Source organism: Drosophila navojoa, chromosome X (genome assembly GCF_054131105.1).
Source record: "Drosophila navojoa isolate 15081-1374.11 chromosome X, UAZ_NAV_1.0, whole genome shotgun sequence".
Classification (NCBI taxonomy): domain Eukaryota; kingdom Metazoa; phylum Arthropoda; class Insecta; order Diptera; family Drosophilidae; genus Drosophila; species Drosophila navojoa.
In genome coordinates, this window is record NC_142895.1 from 8,249,850 (window position 1) to 8,268,253 (window position 18,404).

The window sequence follows — 18,404 nt, forward strand, 5'->3', positions numbered from 1 at the left end:
CTTGACTTGTCTCATCTTCTATTGAATTCCTTTCATTTCATTCCTTCTTTGCATTTAACTTATCCCTAGATGGGAATAGCTTTGCTTAGCTCAATTACTTTTTATAAATATCCCAGCTGATCTCTGATTCGTGAAATAAAGTTCCATAGAGACACAGACATAGAACAGATTGATAGATAGATCTAGCCAACATAAGGCATTTCTTATGTTTATAGGGTATGGAAACCCAAAAAATCTTGAACTCGAACCTCAAACCTTGTGTTGAGCTTTTTGTACACAGGACTAGAATTAAAGATCTTATGCTACATATTTTGTATGCTAGATGTGACAAGACGTTACATATGCTACTCACACACACATGTATATACACCAAGCCACACACACACACATACATTCACACCTATACACAAAAGCAAAGTGCAGAGACGCATGTGCTAAACCAATTTGTCTGGCTGCTTGTGGTACGTACCCTCTCTCTCTCTCTCTCACTCGGTCTTTCTCTCTCTCTGTCTCTCACTCTCTCTCTCTCCCTCTCTCTTTTTCTTTCTGTGTGTATTTGATTGTAAATATTGTTGCTGCCGCTGCTAAACAGCCAGGTGCAATCGAATAGTTGCCACACAACTTATCAATATTTTCTTATCAAATCAACATCAAACATCAAGGATAATTTCTGGAATTTCCACACACACACACACGCACACACATTTCTGCTCCAGCGACTGTTGTGCAGAGCAGCTCGAGTGTGCGGGGCACTCGGAGAACTGTTCGAGCTGCCCGCTCAGGGCCAAAGGTGAAGCCACATTACATCTGAGCAGCTGCTGCTGCTGCTGCTGCTGCTGCGTCTCTACTGTTGCTTATTTGTCGCACACGTTGGGGCAGCATCGAATTGCCAACGAGTTGGCAACATAGGGTTAACAAGTTAACAATATGGGCATGAATGTATTCCTATGTGAATGGCAGCTCAACGGGAAATCTACTTAAAAGCTCCGCTCTCATCAAATCTTTCTGCGTTCATATTTATTTTCTTCTTTCGTTCACTCCCTCGACATTTTCTTTTTCTCTCGTAATCTAATCTATATTATCCTCTTCCTCTCTTTCAGTATCTGAGAGGTCTTGTTCTCCTCTCTCCCACTTACTGTCACGATCTTACTCTCTCGCTCTCTTTCTCTCTCGCGTTTCTATCCTTATCTCGATCTCGATACCTCTCAGTCCCCTTGACTCTATCTCTATGTATAATTTAGTTTGTCTCCCTTTCTATCTCTCCAATCTCTCTCTCTCTTTCTCTATTTCTCTCTCTCTCTCTCTCTCTCTATCTCTCTCTTTTTCTCCATCTGACGCTATCTCATTAAACATTTTCATTATGATCTTCTTTTCTATTATGACAAAGGGAAAAGTGTTTTTCTCTCTCTCTTTCTCTCTCTCTCTCTCTTTCTCTCTCTGCGTTTCTCCCTCTCTCTATTTCACTCCTTTATCTCACATTCTTGCTATCTCAACATTTTCACAATGACCTTCTGCTCTTTCTTTATTCATTTTCTTTTCCCCTCTCTCTCTATCTATCTCTCTCTCTCTCTCTCCATCTCTCCATCATTCTTCCCCGCTCCTTTAATAGTTCCACATGCTTCTTCTTAAAAACTTTTATATAGTTCTTATCATAGTTCCTTTACGCCTCAATCGTATCCTCTACAACTCCCACTGCAGTTAGGGCATTTCCTCGCCGGCTTCCATAGAGGAGTTGAGTTCGCTCCATGCTCATGTGAAAGGTGCGCTGTCGACGTCGCGTCTCGTCGGCACTTTCTTCGTTTTGCAGGCTCATAAGAAATTCATAAGTATTTCCGCTTCTGTGATTTTTGATTCGGTAATTAAAATGCAACTGAGATTGCGCTGTGTGTGTGTGTGCGAGTGTGTGTGCGTGTGTGTGTGTGTGTGTGTGTGTGTATGTGTGTGCGAGTGTGTGTATATCACATTTGTGCAGAGTGGAAGCATTTTTCATTTGCCATGCTTATATTTGTTATTGTTGTTGTTTGTATTTTGGGTTTTGTTGATTTACTACACACACACACACACACACACCTACACACCTACACACACGCACTTACACACACACAGGCGTGTTACAAAAGGCGTCGGAACTGTTAGGAACTGTTATGCCAGGTGTTCAACTACTTCAAATACTTGGGGTATATGTATATATAGAGTTTGGGGAATACAGCGATAGCTCTGTGCGTATGCTACATGTATTTGTGTGCGTGTGTGCGTGTGCGTGTATGGTTGAGCTTGTGTATTTGTGTATTTGAGCAATATTTTCATGTACCAGCAATGGGCGGACTTCTGGAGCTGATTGCTTAAGCGCATTGTAGCCGAGCTTTGATTACTCGAATGGTTTCTAAGCACCTGGCGAACTGAAATGCAACAGTCGCAAAACGCATTATCTGCTTCACCTGTCAAGTGGACAAGAAGAAGAAGAAGAAGAAGCAGTAGTAGAAAAAAAAGTGAAGACAGAAAGGGAGATACCAAATCAAGATTGCAAGAAAAGTAGCGGGCGGTAGAAAGAAATGAGAATCTAGAAAAATATAACATTTTGCAATTTCATTTACAAAAGTTTAGCTACAAGTGCGCGATTGCAGAGTGTAGGGAGAGAGGCCAGAGAGAGAGAGGGAGAGAGGGAGAGGGAGATAGATAAGGAGAATGGTTAGGTTAGAGGATGGTTCCGGCAACAAGAAAGCGGCTCAGGCCAACATTGAGCTCGCGGGGCAAGGGGAGGGAGGGTAAAAAACTAATGGCATCAAAGAAGAAAATCAAATATTGCTCGAGTGCCACTGGCAGCAGCAACAAATAAGCAGCCAAGCAGCCAAGCAGCCAAACAACAACATTCAGCGGTTTGCCGTGTAAGAAAACATGCAGATGGTCCGTCAAGAGTTTTTGGCTGTTACTCGCGAATGATAAACCGCAGCGAGGTGGCGGCGAGGGGCGTTGGGGCGGCGTCTGGGGGGTCTTTCGAGGCGAACGAGTTTATATGATTTTGATGAATTTCCGAGGCAACGACGCCAAAATGAAAATGAAAATGCTCAGCAGGAGGCGAGGGTGGAGGGGCGGGGGCGGGGCCAGGGGCTAGGGGCAGAGGTCGCGACTCGATAAGTAGCAGTTAGGATTTAGCTGCTCAACATCCGCGGTTTAACTGTGAGCACGACAGAGGAGCACAGAGAGAGAGAGAGGGAGATGGTGAGGGGAGGAGAGGGAACTACGTGGGTGTAGCCATCGCTGAGGGGGAGGCAATACCTGCCTTGAGTTTAATATTAGAAATTGCAGTGAAAACGATAAAACTCATTGAAGGAACACAGTCGTCCATAGGGAATCCGCAAGGGAAGCGGGGAGCATGGTGGTGGAGGGGGGGGTAGCGGTTGCTGGGCTGGATTCACAACATGGACAAGTGAAGCCACTCGCACTGGCACTGGCGCTGGCAAAGTAATTTCCTGCAATTTGAACTTAAGAAAAATAAGGAAGCGTCTTTGATTTCCGTGTGAAATGATGTGCAACAAGAGAGCTGAAGCAGCTTCAATGGAAAAGGCCACCTGGGAGCGAAAGAGAGAGAGAGAGCGCGCACAGAGAACTCACAGAAGCAGAAGCAGAAGCAGAGCAATGAGCGCTGCTAAATTTAATGAAGAGTTTTGTTGATTTGATTTATCATTTGCCTTAGGCCTCGGCTCTTATTGCATTATTATTGCGTTCTCTGATTGGCAAACATTCGCAGCTGGAAATGCATTTGCAGTTATTGCACACGGACAGCCGAGCGCAGAATATTGCCAATTGGAATCCAGTTGAGTTTCTTATTAGTTTTCGCTTCGCCGGCCTTCAGTCAACGTAGCAAGTTTTGAATTGCCTAAGAACTACTGAGAACAGATTATAAATAGGCCTGCTATCCAATTGGAATTGGAAAGCATGTCGCTTAGGGGAGTTTCGATACTCTCTGGCTCTTGGAGTAACAGCTCCAGATGATAAATAAGAGGCAATGCCAATTGGGATAACTTCTAAAAGGCTTTTAATGCGGTTACTATAAGTATAAACTTTTATATAAATAAATATGATATATAGTTCAAATTTGAACTAACTCAAGTTTTGTATCATTAGACAATCCGGAGTTTGAAAGGCGAAGCTGAATTACGCAGCCATATAACATAATTATTGGAATATAACATAAATATATTGAATATGTTAGTATATCTTATTTTCTAATCTAATGCTTCCAATTGGAATCGTGTTCCTGTTACTTCAAATAAATATAATCACTTTCCAATTGGAACATTTAGCTTTTATTTACATTTGGTACTCTTCAAAGACTATAATATTATAAAATATTCTATGTTCGAATTCTTTTGATCATAACGACGCTCAAGCGATAAGTTTCTCTAAAGACCAGAATTTATACATTCTACTTTACTATATTTATACATTCATTCTTATTGGCTTACGTGTAAAAAAAAAAACACTCTTTTCTAAGAGATCTCTAAGATCTCTAAGAGATCTCTCAAAAGTTGTCGCAATAAAACATATCTGGATTTAGGATTATCTACTTATAATAATTTGCTATACTAGCCCAAAGCATAAACTGAGTTATTAGAATTCTCTCTTTCCTCTAAGCATTTGATTATGCTACCCCTCAGCAAACCGCAGATCTTATAAACATTACGAGGTGCTGAGTGCCCCATTGCACTTATTTATATTTTCATATGTGTTCTTTCTATGCTTAACCTTAGTTCACTCACATTTCCAATCAGAATTTGTGTACTCTTGGTTTCCGTACAGCATATTGAACCTCCCTTGCCTAGGCCAGGCAAGCGCTTAACACATCATCATTATTTTGACAGGTTTCTTTATTCATTTACCTATCTCTCTCTCTCTCTCTCTCTCTCTCTCTCTCTCTCTCTCTCTCTGTCTCTCTCTCTCTCTCTCTCTCTCTCTCTCTCTCTCTCTTTGATTATACTGGCTTGTAACTTTACCATTTGGTATCTGAGTTGGCTCCACCTCTGGCCATTCGCTTCGGCAGTTGCATTTAACGGCCTCGCATTGCCAGTGAGCATCACGTTCCACTCGCCACTCTCTCCACCCGTCCCCCGTCTCCCCTCTGCACCGCTTCGACTGTAGTTTGTTAAATGCTTGTTATCTCGCGCGTTTTAGGAATATGTACGGCCCTTCACGACGGTCGCGCTGCCATTTAGTAGTGCATGACGCTAGTTTTTGAGCTGTTTTCTTTGTCATTTTTTTCGCCCCTTTTTTGCTGCCAGAGACATTCATTCCAATCAGACACTGGCTACCGATATACCGTGTTTGGTAGGCTCGTTGCCAAAAAGAAAAAAAACAAAAACAAAAATACAGAAAACAGAAAAAATGTCATGTATCGCATCTTTTTCAGTCCGGCACTTTTTTATTTACCTTTTCGCTTTTTTGTCGTTCTCCTTTTTTTTGTCACATTTCGGAAATGTTTGCACCCAGAGCGAAGCAACAGCAACAGCAACAGCAACAGCAGCTCGAGCTCCTTCTCCAGCTGGACGACCAAAATGAAATGCCTGAGGGCAGTAAATTTAAGCGGCTGGCAGGAACTGGAGCTGCAGCCGGAGCAGGAGACGGCAATGGCCACGTGGCGTGTAGAGTATTTACCGCCATGTGCATAGTTTGCAAGTCTGCGCGGCAGTCGCGACACCTGCAGGAATGACCAGAGCAGGAGCAGGAGCAGGAGCAGGAGCAGAGGCGCTAGCAGTAGCAGCAGCAGCAGCAGCAATAGTAGTGACTGTAGCTGGAACTGTGGCTCCACGCCGACATGGCCACTAACAACATCAAAAAGTGCCAAGTGCCAAGTGTTTGCCTTGGTCAGCGCAGTCCAAGCCCAAGCGTCGACATTTAATTTCTTCTTTTTTTCGGGAATACTCTTCCATCGGAGCGAGTTGTATGCTGCCGACTTGCAGCACGTAACATCTGGAAAACAGGAGAGTTCTGTTGGCTCTCAAGCTATCAATATGCTATACAGCGAGTAGTTATACCATACAAATATCAGAGATAATTGAGAGTTCCTCTTGAAGAGGTATATATTTGTATCACTACATAGATGACGAAATCATTACATTACATAGAGATGACATATAGCATATGATATATCATTTATAAGTATATCATCTCGGTTTATTTCTCAGCATATCAGCATGGATCAGCCTCCACCCGATGTATTCCTATCTCATCTGCTGCAGATAAACTTTTTCATTACAAACTCCATAGCTCAAGTCTGTATACAAGTTTACTATTTAATTATCCCATCCTCTCACAAGTGACATCCCTTATAGATAAAGTCTTTCACTAAAAACTATATTGCTTATAGCTCAAGTCTGTATACATATTTTCTAAAGCTATGTCAAAATCAATTTTATATTCCACTAATATTCTAGTTATATCTTAACTAAAATCGAAAAAACTTACTTATCTAACTCCCCTTAGAGCATCTGCTCGTCGTCGTGCCCCAGCTGCTTGCTCTTACTTTATTCCCCGTCTATATATATAAATTTTTTTTTTTTGTCACCATTTTTGGCGCTCTGACATTTTCTGGACCCAGCCCATGCCCATGCCCATGCCCATGCCAGGAGCCAACAGATCCAGACCGTGGCCTAATATGCTGGCCGTATAGTTGGAAGTATTTCGCTGGCTTGTTTTTTTTTCGGGTTTCCTTTTCTCCTCTTCTTTTTTTCTTGTTTTGGTCCTGCACTTGTTGGCTACTCTTTTATGCACATCGATTTTCGCTCAGTGCTTTTTATTTGCCAGACAAAACGGACAACGGACGGTGGACAGGCGGCACGGCACGACTGTTTGTTTGTATCCACGGTTTGTTTATGTGCCTTAACTGGACACGAGCAAGTTTTTAAAGCGACACTTAACAAAGCACCCAAACTTGGCTAAAACTGACCGCCCAAGTAGCCCGAGCACCAAATGTCCAGCTCTAAGTGCCGCTTGGCTGCATTTCAGTTCATTTGTCGAGATGCTCGACTTCTGATTAAATCGCAAATTACTTTGTTTCACATCGAAATGGGGTGAGGGCTTTACATTCGAGCAACAAGTGTTGTTTAATATTCCTTTTCTTTCTTCGATATATTAATATAAATCGGACTTAGTTTGGTGCTAGAATTGAAATTGAAAAAATATTGAGTTGTGCTTCAGAGCTGCCATCAATTCAGTTTCCTTTCAGGCAGTATGTATTAAGTGTTCGAAAACAGGCTTATATATTCATAGCAGCACTTAACAACACTAGTCTTCAGTGCGTTCAGGTAGTGTAAATGACTTTAACTAGTGTTTGCCAACATTTACAGCTTTAAAACAGCATTTACCAACACTCCTGTACTTTTCAATCAGATTATATTGTGACTAATATAAAGTGTTCTTTATGAACTTCTACGTTGATCAACACTGAACACTCTAGTTCACTTTATGATTAAATCACAAGCCATATAACATAAACAAGTTCTCCCATCCATGTGTATATGATTCAATGTAGTTTACCAACACTGGTCATCGATAATGAAAAGATGTGGGCAATGCTATTAAACTCAAGTGCTATATTAGCTATTTCAATATCATTGTGGATATTTATATATACATACATATGTACAAATATAAGTATATATATTCTCATATATATAAATCATCATAAATATATTAACATACATAAATAGAAAACAGCAAAATTGAACACTAATTTAAAGTTCTTCTTCAACTTTGCAAATTTTCGTTTTACTCGAAAGTTTTCACTAATAAATATTTTGCTGCATGCGCTGCACAGCTTCTCTGTATATGCATGCGTGTGTGTTGTGTGTGTGTGTGTGTGTGTGTATATGTATATATATAAATATGCATATATGCATTACTCAACACTGGCTGGCTTCACCAGGGCTCAATTAATAAAACTATTTTACTTGACTAACTCAGTTTGTGTCAAACTCTGCATATGGCAGATGCCCGCCTCTACCCTTGCCACCCCTACAGCACCGTCCCATTAGGTTGGCTTAGTTTGATTGTCGGCAGCTACTGCATTTGCGTACATGCCACCAAATCGTGCAACAAAGTGAAATGCACTTAGGCCGCCCAAGTGCGTATGTGAGGGTGTGTGAGTGTGTGTGTGTGTGTGTGTGTGTGTGCGTGTGTGTGTATACATCGCATTCTGCAGTATTGCATATTGTAGAGGCGCACTTAAATTCAATTAAACTACAAAGGCAGTTAGGCAAAAGCCAAGGACCGCACGAGTTCGACCAAGACAAAGCGATGACAGCCACGACGCCGATGACGATGACGATGCCGATGACGATGCCGATGACGATGACGATGATTGTGAGCGTAAACTGAGTGCTCTTTATGGCCGGTCACAAGCTGGCATTCGCTCCTTCATTCATGCACCAATTCGCTCAGGCATTCAATCGTATGGCTTTGCGGCACTCGATGGTCAGCTGGAAGAGGTTTGCCTAATGAAGCCCTACTTAATTGGATACTTGATAGATGGACCTGTGAAAGTGCTGGCCATAATTGCACTTAATTGGCGTGACGTTTGTCTGCTATCAAACTCAATTGCAATCGAGAATACAATTATAAACGGCACAGGTCAGGGCTGCTCTCATTTTGATGCATTTCGCAACACTAATTAAGGATTTCGCTGCGAATTCTTTGCGTCTCATTTGGAGTTTGAATCTATGTTTACTTTCTGAGCTCAAGCAACTTTTCGGTTTCAAGTCAGGGCATGCGCTAGTCGGCGCCGCATACGAATCCAAAAAATCCTCTGCGAATTGGTTTCTGTTTTTCTAATGTCGCCTGCGTGTTGACTGTACAAACTGAAGGGATATGCGAGCTGTGCATGCATGTATGCATGCATGTGGGTCTAATGGGCGGGGCTGGTCGTGTGTGGGCGTTGGGGCGTTGGGGCGTGTCGTCCATGGAGCTGCTTTCTAATTTCATTTACACGCTTTTCAACACTGCTCAACATCAATCGAGCTGCATTCAAATGTTTTTCTAGCTGCACGCCCAATCGACTGACTGACCCGCTAGGGTCATGCGGGCAGGTAAATATAGAATGCCATAAACCCACACACACACACATACACGTCTATTATATGCATTCATCTCTGTGTGTGTGTGTGTGTATTTGTTACTGTATTTTGTTAGGTGTTTTACCCTTTCAGCTGCAGTAAACCAGAAATGCGTCGCAGGATCTTTGTGTGTGGAGCGCAACGCTCGGCTGGCTACATCTGGAGATGATGTTGATGATGAAACCCGATGGAACTGTTGCTGCTGCTGCTGCTGGTGCTGCTGCTGCTGGTGGTGCTGCTGCTGGTGCTGTTACTATGTACAACTAATTCCATTAAAGCAAGCTCTAAGTTGATTTTCAATTGACTCCTCATTTGTGCGGGCAAGGAGAGCACGCCGGCTGAGGCGGAGTCTGCGCTGTCAGCAATCAACATGTTCAATTGAGCATATCCTGCCTGGGCAGGACACAGCGACAGAGCGACGCAATGTGATTACCCAACGCTATTTTGTACACACTCTCACACTCACACTCACACACACACACACACGCGCGCGAGCATCGAGCATCAGCACCAGGACACACAAGGACACATCGCTGCTGTCCTTGCGTCCGTCCAGCGGACGAAACTCTGGTTGCCTTTTACATTTCATTGGATTTTATGCGTTTTACTTTATGCTGATGTTTTTATTATTAAATTTCCTTGAATTTTCATTTACATTTTTTTCTCTCTCTGTTTTTTTTGTTTTCATTTTTTTTGTTGGCGTGTTTCGCTTCAGTTCTGCTTAAGCTTGCAACACTGACCCGCCCAGGCCGCCGCCCACTCTTTTATCCTGTCGCTGATGACTCCTCTTCATTTTCACACTTTTCATTCAATTTATCGCATTTCGCAAATTGAGTGTCGCTTTCCTTAGATCTACCGTATCCCCCCTCTCTCGCTCTCTCTCTCTCTTGCTCTCTTTCTCTCATCCAGAGTCTAGGCAGTGTCTTGACACCCAATTGTGCTATTAGCCGCCCCAGGGCCCGACTCGCAGCCCACTTTATAATTAGCTATTTTCAGATCTGCGCTCTCGATTCTCTTAGTCCTTAATGCAATAACTCAATGCGAACATAAAGCATTTGATAGACCTGGAGCAGCATCTGCAGTGATTGTCCCCGGAAATCAGACCGAGCTTAATAAATATTTTCCCAACACCCGCTTCTTTTTATACACCTATTTGAAAAGATATATGTACATATATCTCTAGTCCTAATTAGGTATACGCCCATGCCAAAAAGCCTCACACTCGCATTCGCAGAGCTGCCAACACTGCAGTTCCCTCTGCGTGTGTCCCCTCTGTGTGTTTATGTACATATATGTGGGTAGATGTGCATGTGTGTGTGTGCTTGGTAGCTCGCCTTCAACACCTTTAACCAACTGACTCCAATCGCATGTCCTACCACCCCTTCCACCCGTTCTAACCGCCGTTCAACCCATTCGCGTTCCAATTCATTTTTCAAGCATTCGCCCCCGTTCTGCCCCGCTCCTGCTCAACTCCCACGCCCAGCCTCGAGTCGTTGGCAGCGCCTTATGCACGCCTCATTTTTGGCAGCTCATGAATATTCATGGACATGAACGCGCAAAGGCTCGACTAGCTATCTACTGGCGTCAGCAGCTGGACTGTACTGGGAGCAGAGCGGGTGCCAGGGGCCGAGGGTAGAGGTGAGTGTGGGAGTTCTGGCATATTATGCAAGTCATATTTTTTGTCCGCTTGCCGCATTTACACAAATTGTTCACGCCCAACACTTGACCTCACACCCAAGGCCTGGTCGTACCCACAGCACCGTCCCGCACCGTCCCGCACCGCCCCACTCTATATGTATACGCTGGAGTAAATTTGCAGTTTGTTTATTATGGGGAAAAATCTGTCTAAAGTTCGCTACGGCTGGGGTTAACAGTAGCGCCATCACTGCCTGTTCCGCTGCTCATCGGTGTCTCTGGATCCTGCTCAGATGCGTCTTCCTGCTGCTCCGGCATGGACGGCAGCGACAAGGGCTGCAACACCTGCTCCGACATCTGAGCCGAGGCCTGGTCCGACTTGTCCGGTTGCTGTGCGTTCGACTGCATTTGCTCCTGCTCGAACTTGGAGCTGGACTTGGTCTTGGGCATGGCGAAGCGTTTCGTCCAGTAGCGCGCTACCTTGTCGTGCTCCTTGCGATTGCACTTGTATTGGTCGGCAATGCCCATGACTAGCGGATCATTCGGATTGCACTCGCCGATGAGCACCCAAATGGAGAGCAGCACCTTGGCAATGTTCATCACCGGCGACCAGCGCTCGTTGAGCACATCCAGGCAGATGACGCCGCGACTGTCCACGTTGCAGTGATAGATGCGCGTTATGAAACGGATCTGCGGCGGCCGGAAGGGATACGCGCCCGGAAAGCGTATGTCTAGCTTGAAGGTGCCGCCCTCGTACGCCGTCCCGCTGGGCCCCACGATGGCCGCCTTCCAATGGAACAGATCGTCCTTGTACATCTCGGCGCTGCAGTTGGGCGGCGGATTCTGCATGATCTCGTTCAGCTCCCGCTTGATGCGCATCACTGGGCCGTTCAGCTGTGTCGTGGGCGTGGCGGAGCCAACTCTGCTGCGGCTGTTGCCGGTGTCGTTGACGTCGTCGTCGTAGGTGTCGTGGTCGTTGCTGCTACCGCTGCTGCTGCTGGCAGCTACCGCCTGGAGCAGCTGCTCGCTGTGGTGGCTGCCGCTGCTGCCGCCGCTGCCGCCGCTGCTGCTGTGGTGGCTGCAGTGGTGCTGCCGTCCCTGGCTGGTGCTGGGCGCGTTCTCATCGCCGGCCGGCTCCTCGCCAGCAGGGAGCGCCTTCGCTGCCATCGGCGGGGACGACTCCTGCCCGCTCTTCGTTTCGGACGTGCTGCCTTGGGCCTTACACGACAGGTTCGACATGCTATCGGGCTTCGTGGCTTCTCTTCTCCTCTCAGTCACACTCTCTCTCTGTCTCTCGCTCACTCGCCCTCTATTTTGTTTATTTTTGGTACAAATTAAACGGTTTTGCAATTTGGAAAATGTGTTATTGGAAAAATTGTTATTGGAAATTTTCGTTTGTTCTCGTGCGTTGCTCACATGATTTTTGAACTTACATTGCTGGAGTTTCAATGTGAAACTAAATCAGATTCACCTTTTTTCTCCCTCAAAACAGGACACCAAAGGCCTCGTTGACGACGATAGAATTCTCAACTGAAGTGAAGCAAAGCTGTGTCAAACGGGACAATCGTTAATCGAAAATGAAGTCCTCTTATTGAACAGGGCTGTCCATATTCGACGGAGATATTCACAATAGTCTTTCCAATTTGTATATCACATTGATATATCCTGGTCTTTTATTACTCCTATCGATATCTACGTTTGATGATCTACTGTTGATGCGATATATACATACTATCGTATTAGTGTATGGTATGTCTATCGCATTTATGCGCCAAATAAGCCTACACATTCTTATAAATAGACCAATATACCATTAATGTAAGATCTTATCAAAGCTGAAGTACATATAATTTTATATACATATTCGATATTCTGCGTCGTCAAACTATCGTATCTTTTGCTTACCGATTACGCTGCTGTACTAACCGTGTATCGATATATCGCCAGGCTAAACCCTCTCTATCTGATGTCTCTCGAAGCAAGCTTTGCTCTAGCTTTCATTTCAAACCATCTGTCAAGCAACAAAGTTGCGATAGGCCCATATTTATATTGCATGCACTTTAAGTTTATTTTCTTGCGGTTTTTTCTTGCGGAAACGTCTTCTTGTGGGGGGTTGGCCTTTGCTGCCGAAGGCAATATTCAGTTGACAAGACCATCAAACGGAGTGGAAGTCCGAGACTGAGGGACTCGACCGCCCATTCGCTGTATCGCCATTTTCGCTTGCTTGAACAAGTCAAACGTTAATGAACTTAAAGAAATTAATTAAAGTGCCATCCAGCCAAGCCAAGGCAGCCACATGTGTCTCATCTGGCGCTGGGGTTGGGGTTGGGGTTGGGGTTGCGGCTGGGGCTGGGGCTGTGCTGTGTGTTTGGCTTAACGCCTGAGACGCCTTTATTGAAAACGACATCCGGTCGGGCCATCAAGCGGCTTCATTGGCCGCTGGACGCAAAGTAAATGCAATAAAAGCAACACCGAAAGGGATTGGGCAGTCAAGGTGTATACATGTGGGCGTGGCACTAGCACATACACTAGCCACCCAACGAGACGCGGGCAATATAGCAACTAGCAGATGCTCTCTCTCCCTCTTCCTTTCCCTTTCCGTTTCCCTCTCGCTCACTTTATCTTTCTTTTTTTTTGACTGCCCTGATTTATTTATTTATTTTTTGCATTCTTGCATTAACAATTAACGATTTTAAACAATTTTAAGCGATATGAACGATTTTAAACGATTTTGAACGATTTACAAATGATCAGTGCACGAGGGTACGTGGAACGAGTCTGCATGGTGCGAGTGGGCGCTGCGGCGGCGGCGTGCCATTAGATTGGCCTCCATTGCGGACCAGTCGGGCCGAAGCTGCACATTCCTGACACGCTTCCAGATGATGTGAGCCGCGACGATCAGCTCGAGCACTATGAAGAATGTCCAGACATTGTAGATGACGCGCATCCAGATCGCGCGATCGTCGTACAGATACCAGCTGAGGCACATCATGGGCAAGCAGGCGCCCAGGGCCAAAGCGAGCGGCAGCTTGGAGTGCGGCCCTTTGGGGCTCAGATTGAGGACGTAGCCCATATAGATGCGCATGCTCTCGATAGTCACGGTCACAACATAAAGCAGCACCATGGACAGCTTCAAGCGAGGCCACTCCTAAGCGAAAAGGAAATCAGTGAACGAGTTCTTATAGCTGCGACGCCGATCACGATAATGGGGCATACTTACATAAACGAACATGTTCAGCAAGTAGCTGAAGGCCCAAGTGACGGCCACATACAGATTGCCGTCCAACAGCATTTGCATGAGGAGGCTAGCGTGCACCGGTTTCACGATGTGAGACATTTTCGAATTATGTGAAAAAATTTGTAAATTTTAATTTGAATTTCCAGTGAAAAAATATAAATAATATATTTCAATGCTAGTGAGCATGAGACTGAAATTTTGATGTGAGCTCCGTAGGCGGGAGCTTATAGGCTCGACGCACAGCACTCTATGTTTTCAGCACTGAAACAGCGTGTTGTCGAAGGGCATGAGATTGTGTTTGAACTACAGTCGGACGTACTTGAATACTTGAGTATACGTGTACGGAATACCTCACAAAGGGAGGACAAAGGAAGGGAGGAAGAATCTCAATAGATGGACTAACCTGAATATAATATGAAATACTTGAATATGTTAATATATGTATATGGAATACTTTGCTAAAGAGGAAGGAAGAGAAGGAAAAGGGTGAATCTCGATATGAAATACCTAAATATATATGTCGGAATGATATTGTATTATGACAAAAATTGCACAGGGGCGTGTAACCGTCAGTATGTTGAGTAGTGTTGAGAAAGACTGGCAATTCGTGTTAATCGATTGATCACTGGGAGAGGGACAACTCTAGCTGTTGCTGAACGTAGTCCCGGGTGTCGCTGGGTGAGAGCGAGACGGCTAGTAATGTCCTTCGCACAGGGTCGTTATGCCTTCGATAAACAAGATTATCAAATGTCAAAGACAATTGAGCAAGAAATAGCTTTATAAAAGAGTTAAGCAACACCGGGAACTCGTTATTGGGCGCAACTATAATGGAAGGCATTAATGAAATACGTAACACCCCGACATATAAATGGAGTGCTTTACAGAGGGAGTCTGAAAGAAGGAAGAAAGGGAGAGAGAAGGACGAATGTAAAGACATGGAACAACCTGAATATGGAATACCTGGATATACATATAAACGTATGTATATATGTATATATGTATATGGAGTACTTCATAGAAGAAAGGTGAAGGCTGATGGAACAACCTGAACATACATATATAGGTAATGCTTTATGAAGGAAGAGATCAAGCATGAAAAATCCCAATCGTACGTCCGAAATATGCAGTTGTAAAGTCTCCATCATAGTCGATGGACCACAATTTCTTCTGTGTATCTCGGGCATACAATGTGTGTATTTCTTGCAGGGCATAAATTACGGCACATGTTGAATGCTGTTGCTGTGCGTGCATGTGCTGCGCGAACAACCACCTACGGATGGGCTGCTGAACGGTAACATTCAGCGATACTGCGACAAAATTAACAAATGAGCCTGACAAACGCCCGATGACTCCACGATGCAAGTCCACGGAAAAGGCCGTCGGTCGTTTGCATGCCAAACAGTTTGTGCACTCTCAGCTTTTATTGAATTCCATTACCGTATCATGTCAGTCAGGCGAACAGCGGAGCAGCGAGCCCTCGTAACGTCATCATAAAGGAACGACTCCACCAACATCAGCAGCCACAGCGTCATTCTCAGCCCCAACGCCATAGCTGCTGAAAATAATGAAAAAACATTGCAGTAGCCGAGTGCCTGAAATTGACGTTGTCGTCATTAATGGGAAATTGTTTTAGATGTCCTCACCATTAAGATGTCCATCCGGGTGGCCAGCCCAATTGCCATAGTCGTTCCATGTACTCTCCTGAGTACGTGTGTGTGCATAAGTGTGGTCAATCATGCTGTATGTGTGCACCTCCACAGATACAGACAATTGGCAAACATTTTCAGGTGCAGTCGAGTCGAGTCAATCGAGTTTTGCCTCTTCTCGTATGTAGATATTCGTATACTAAAAGAGACTCTAGAAACCTAATATGAATTTCTGTCCCTAGATCCTGTTATTTATCATCTTTTTTATAGATTATCAAATCTTGAGACATAGTTAATACTTGATGGATGTTTCTTGCCATTTCAACAATAGCGATAAATATCGATTTCGACGACTTCAATACAAATGACTCTTAAATGTATGGATATTACCATGTCCACTTGTAAGCAAATAATCGATTAATGTTGAATGCATGATGTCGATATTTATCGATATTTTAGCTATTGTCTATTGAGTGTAATATATATTTTTGAATGACCAATTAAAGATGATATTATTAAGTAAGGTCTTCTCATTCAGCGATAATGATCGATTTCGATAGACTAAATGCAGCATTTAGTAACATTAGAAAATATTAATTCAATTCTTAACTGTATTTAATCTTATTGGTATTTATCGATCAATATCGACTGCATCATATCGATATTTATCGATATATTCTGTTTTTTTATTAGTTTTAGCTCGACAAGTATCAATAAGCATTGAAGAAAATAAAAATAAAAATTGCCAAGTCCACTTGTAGCTTTCGATAGTTGGGCACGATTGATTATCGACTATTTCTGCCTCGCCTGATTGCCATGCACTTATTTTGCGGTAAAATGTGAAAAATTCTAAATCCTTTTGACTAGCACAGAGTTTCGGTGCGTTCATTGTTGGCGCTCAGACAGGGGAGTTAGGCACTTGTAGGAATGCGAGCCTTTCTTTGTTCTCACTGGAACTAGCCCTGCGCACCGAATGGGATTCGCATCTGTTGATGACAGCGACAACTCGGTTAACAAATTTTACTGCTTTGAATGTTTATGGCCCAACATGCGGGCACAGTAGATTTTTGCTGGCGATTACGTCCGACCGCAAAGCAAAGCCCAAAAGCCGATTCTACTCCGATACGAGTGGAACTGTGTTCCCGGACAGGCATCCGTCACAGAGACCCAGACACAGATGCTTATCGAAATTGGTTTGCCGAGCAGTTGGATTGGCTCTGTGGAACCGTAAAAGCAATCCCAACCGAGCACTTCAAGTGGTTTTCTGCATTGCTTTCCAAATGCAAATTTTTATAAGTTAGTTTAATATTTAGAGACCTGAGAGAACCTGAAAACTATTGCAACTGAAGACTAGGCTAATTGAAATTGTAATATTATTGGGAGAGCGGGGGAAATATTTGAAGCATTTTATGAAATGTGCTACTTTCATCAATAACATTATTATTATTATTATTATCGATAGGCATAACACATATATCGATTAAAAATACTAATCGAAGATAGAAGATACTAGATATATTTGCTAAGCCATTAGATTCTGAGTTATCGATGGCCGAAATATCGATAGCAAACGCATTAGTTGCTGTGGATATCATATTTATCGATTATATGTAAATCGAATATTTTTTTTTACTCATAGAAGTACAGAACACAAAGATGTAAAGCGATATCATGCCTATCGATAATAAACGGATAAATAACATAAAGATAGTAGACATACGACATAAATATTCATGCCGATAACATAAAGATCGATAACATGTACGTAGGAAGTTAACCAGATTCCTAATTAGATGTGCATATGTTTCATCAAAAGCAATTCGAGTGCAGGTGAATAGGGATACTAACAGAGTGTAACGAGAGCAGTTCGGCTTGTTGCCTATCGACTACGATCATAAATCAATAAAGCTCCTTTCCAAAGCTCCATGACGATTACAATAATGTAATGCAATTAGGAAAGCAGCTAATAATTGAAATCTAAGCGAAGACATAGAAATGCAAATGCTTTATTCAAACTTGGAACGCCAAAGCTGAGCGAAGGAGGGGGGCGCCAAGCTGATGCCAAGAAGGTTGCAACTTAATTTCGCCAACTACATGATAGAGTGGCAGAGTGAGAGAGGACTAGTGAGTGTGAGAGAGAGAGAGAGAGGGAGAGTACACTGTGAGGCTTCGGTAGTCAATCTGTGATGTGACAGAAGCTACGGCAACTGGTTGCTGCCTGAGTTCATTCTCTCTCTCTCTCTCACTCTCGCGCTCTCTCTCACTCTCTAGCTTGCTCGGCTTGGAGGGCTCAGCCCGGCCAGACTCAATTAATTTAAGGGATTTTGGCAAAAACTAAAAGCAACATTGCTGCGGTGCAATCCGAACTGGCAACTAGCAACTGGCAACTAGCAACTGGCTTTGGCATTTGGCATTTGGCGGTCTTCTTGCTCAGAATTTCGGCCCTGGCAAAATTTAATTAAACTGCAAAATTTGAAGAGCAGCGAGCAGGAGGTGTGAGGCGGGGGCTGAAGCTACCAACTGCAGCCAGAAAGTTGGCATCTAAATATTATTTTACACGACGCTTTAACTGCAACTTTTGCATGCCTCATAATAATCATAATAATGCCGCGAGCAACAACTGTTTCATTAAAAGAAAAATAAAGCAAGTTAAATAGCGCAAAGGCGAGAGAGGCAGAGGGAAAAGACAGAGAGAGAGAGAGAGAGAGAGAGAGAGAGGGAGAGCGGGTGCTCTGTATTCAGATCACATGATGTCCTGTCTGAGGGAGCCGCAGGGAA

The 18,404-nt window shown here is 43.8% G+C and overlaps 2 protein-coding genes and 1 long non-coding RNA gene across 3 annotated transcripts; 1 reads left to right on the forward strand and 2 right to left on the reverse strand.

Moving 5' to 3' along the window:
- The first annotated feature begins 8,797 nt into the window (after positions 1-8,797).
- Positions 8,798-9,757, forward strand: LOC149090578 (uncharacterized). The gene is made up of 2 exons (XR_016197496.1): positions 8,798-9,080; positions 9,184-9,757. It is a non-coding gene; the product is annotated as an uncharacterized LOC149090578 (long non-coding RNA).
- Positions 9,758-10,915: 1,158 nt separating this feature from the next.
- Positions 10,916-12,199, reverse strand: LOC108655673 (uncharacterized). The gene has a single exon (XM_030389737.2). It carries the CDS (start codon positions 11,979-11,981, stop codon positions 10,953-10,955), a length of 1,029 nt encoding a protein of 342 aa, XP_030245597.2. The 5' UTR covers positions 11,982-12,199; the 3' UTR covers positions 10,916-10,952.
- Positions 12,200-13,437: 1,238 nt separating this feature from the next.
- On the reverse strand, positions 13,438-14,217 carry LOC108655674 (uncharacterized). The gene is made up of 2 exons (XM_018107451.2): positions 13,963-14,217; positions 13,438-13,890 (listed from the first exon to the last, which is right to left on the reverse strand). Exons 1-2 carry the CDS (start codon positions 14,077-14,079, stop codon positions 13,483-13,485), a joined length of 525 nt encoding a protein of 174 aa, XP_017962940.1. The 5' UTR covers positions 14,080-14,217; the 3' UTR covers positions 13,438-13,482.
- Between the last annotated feature and the right edge of the window lie 4,187 nt (positions 14,218-18,404).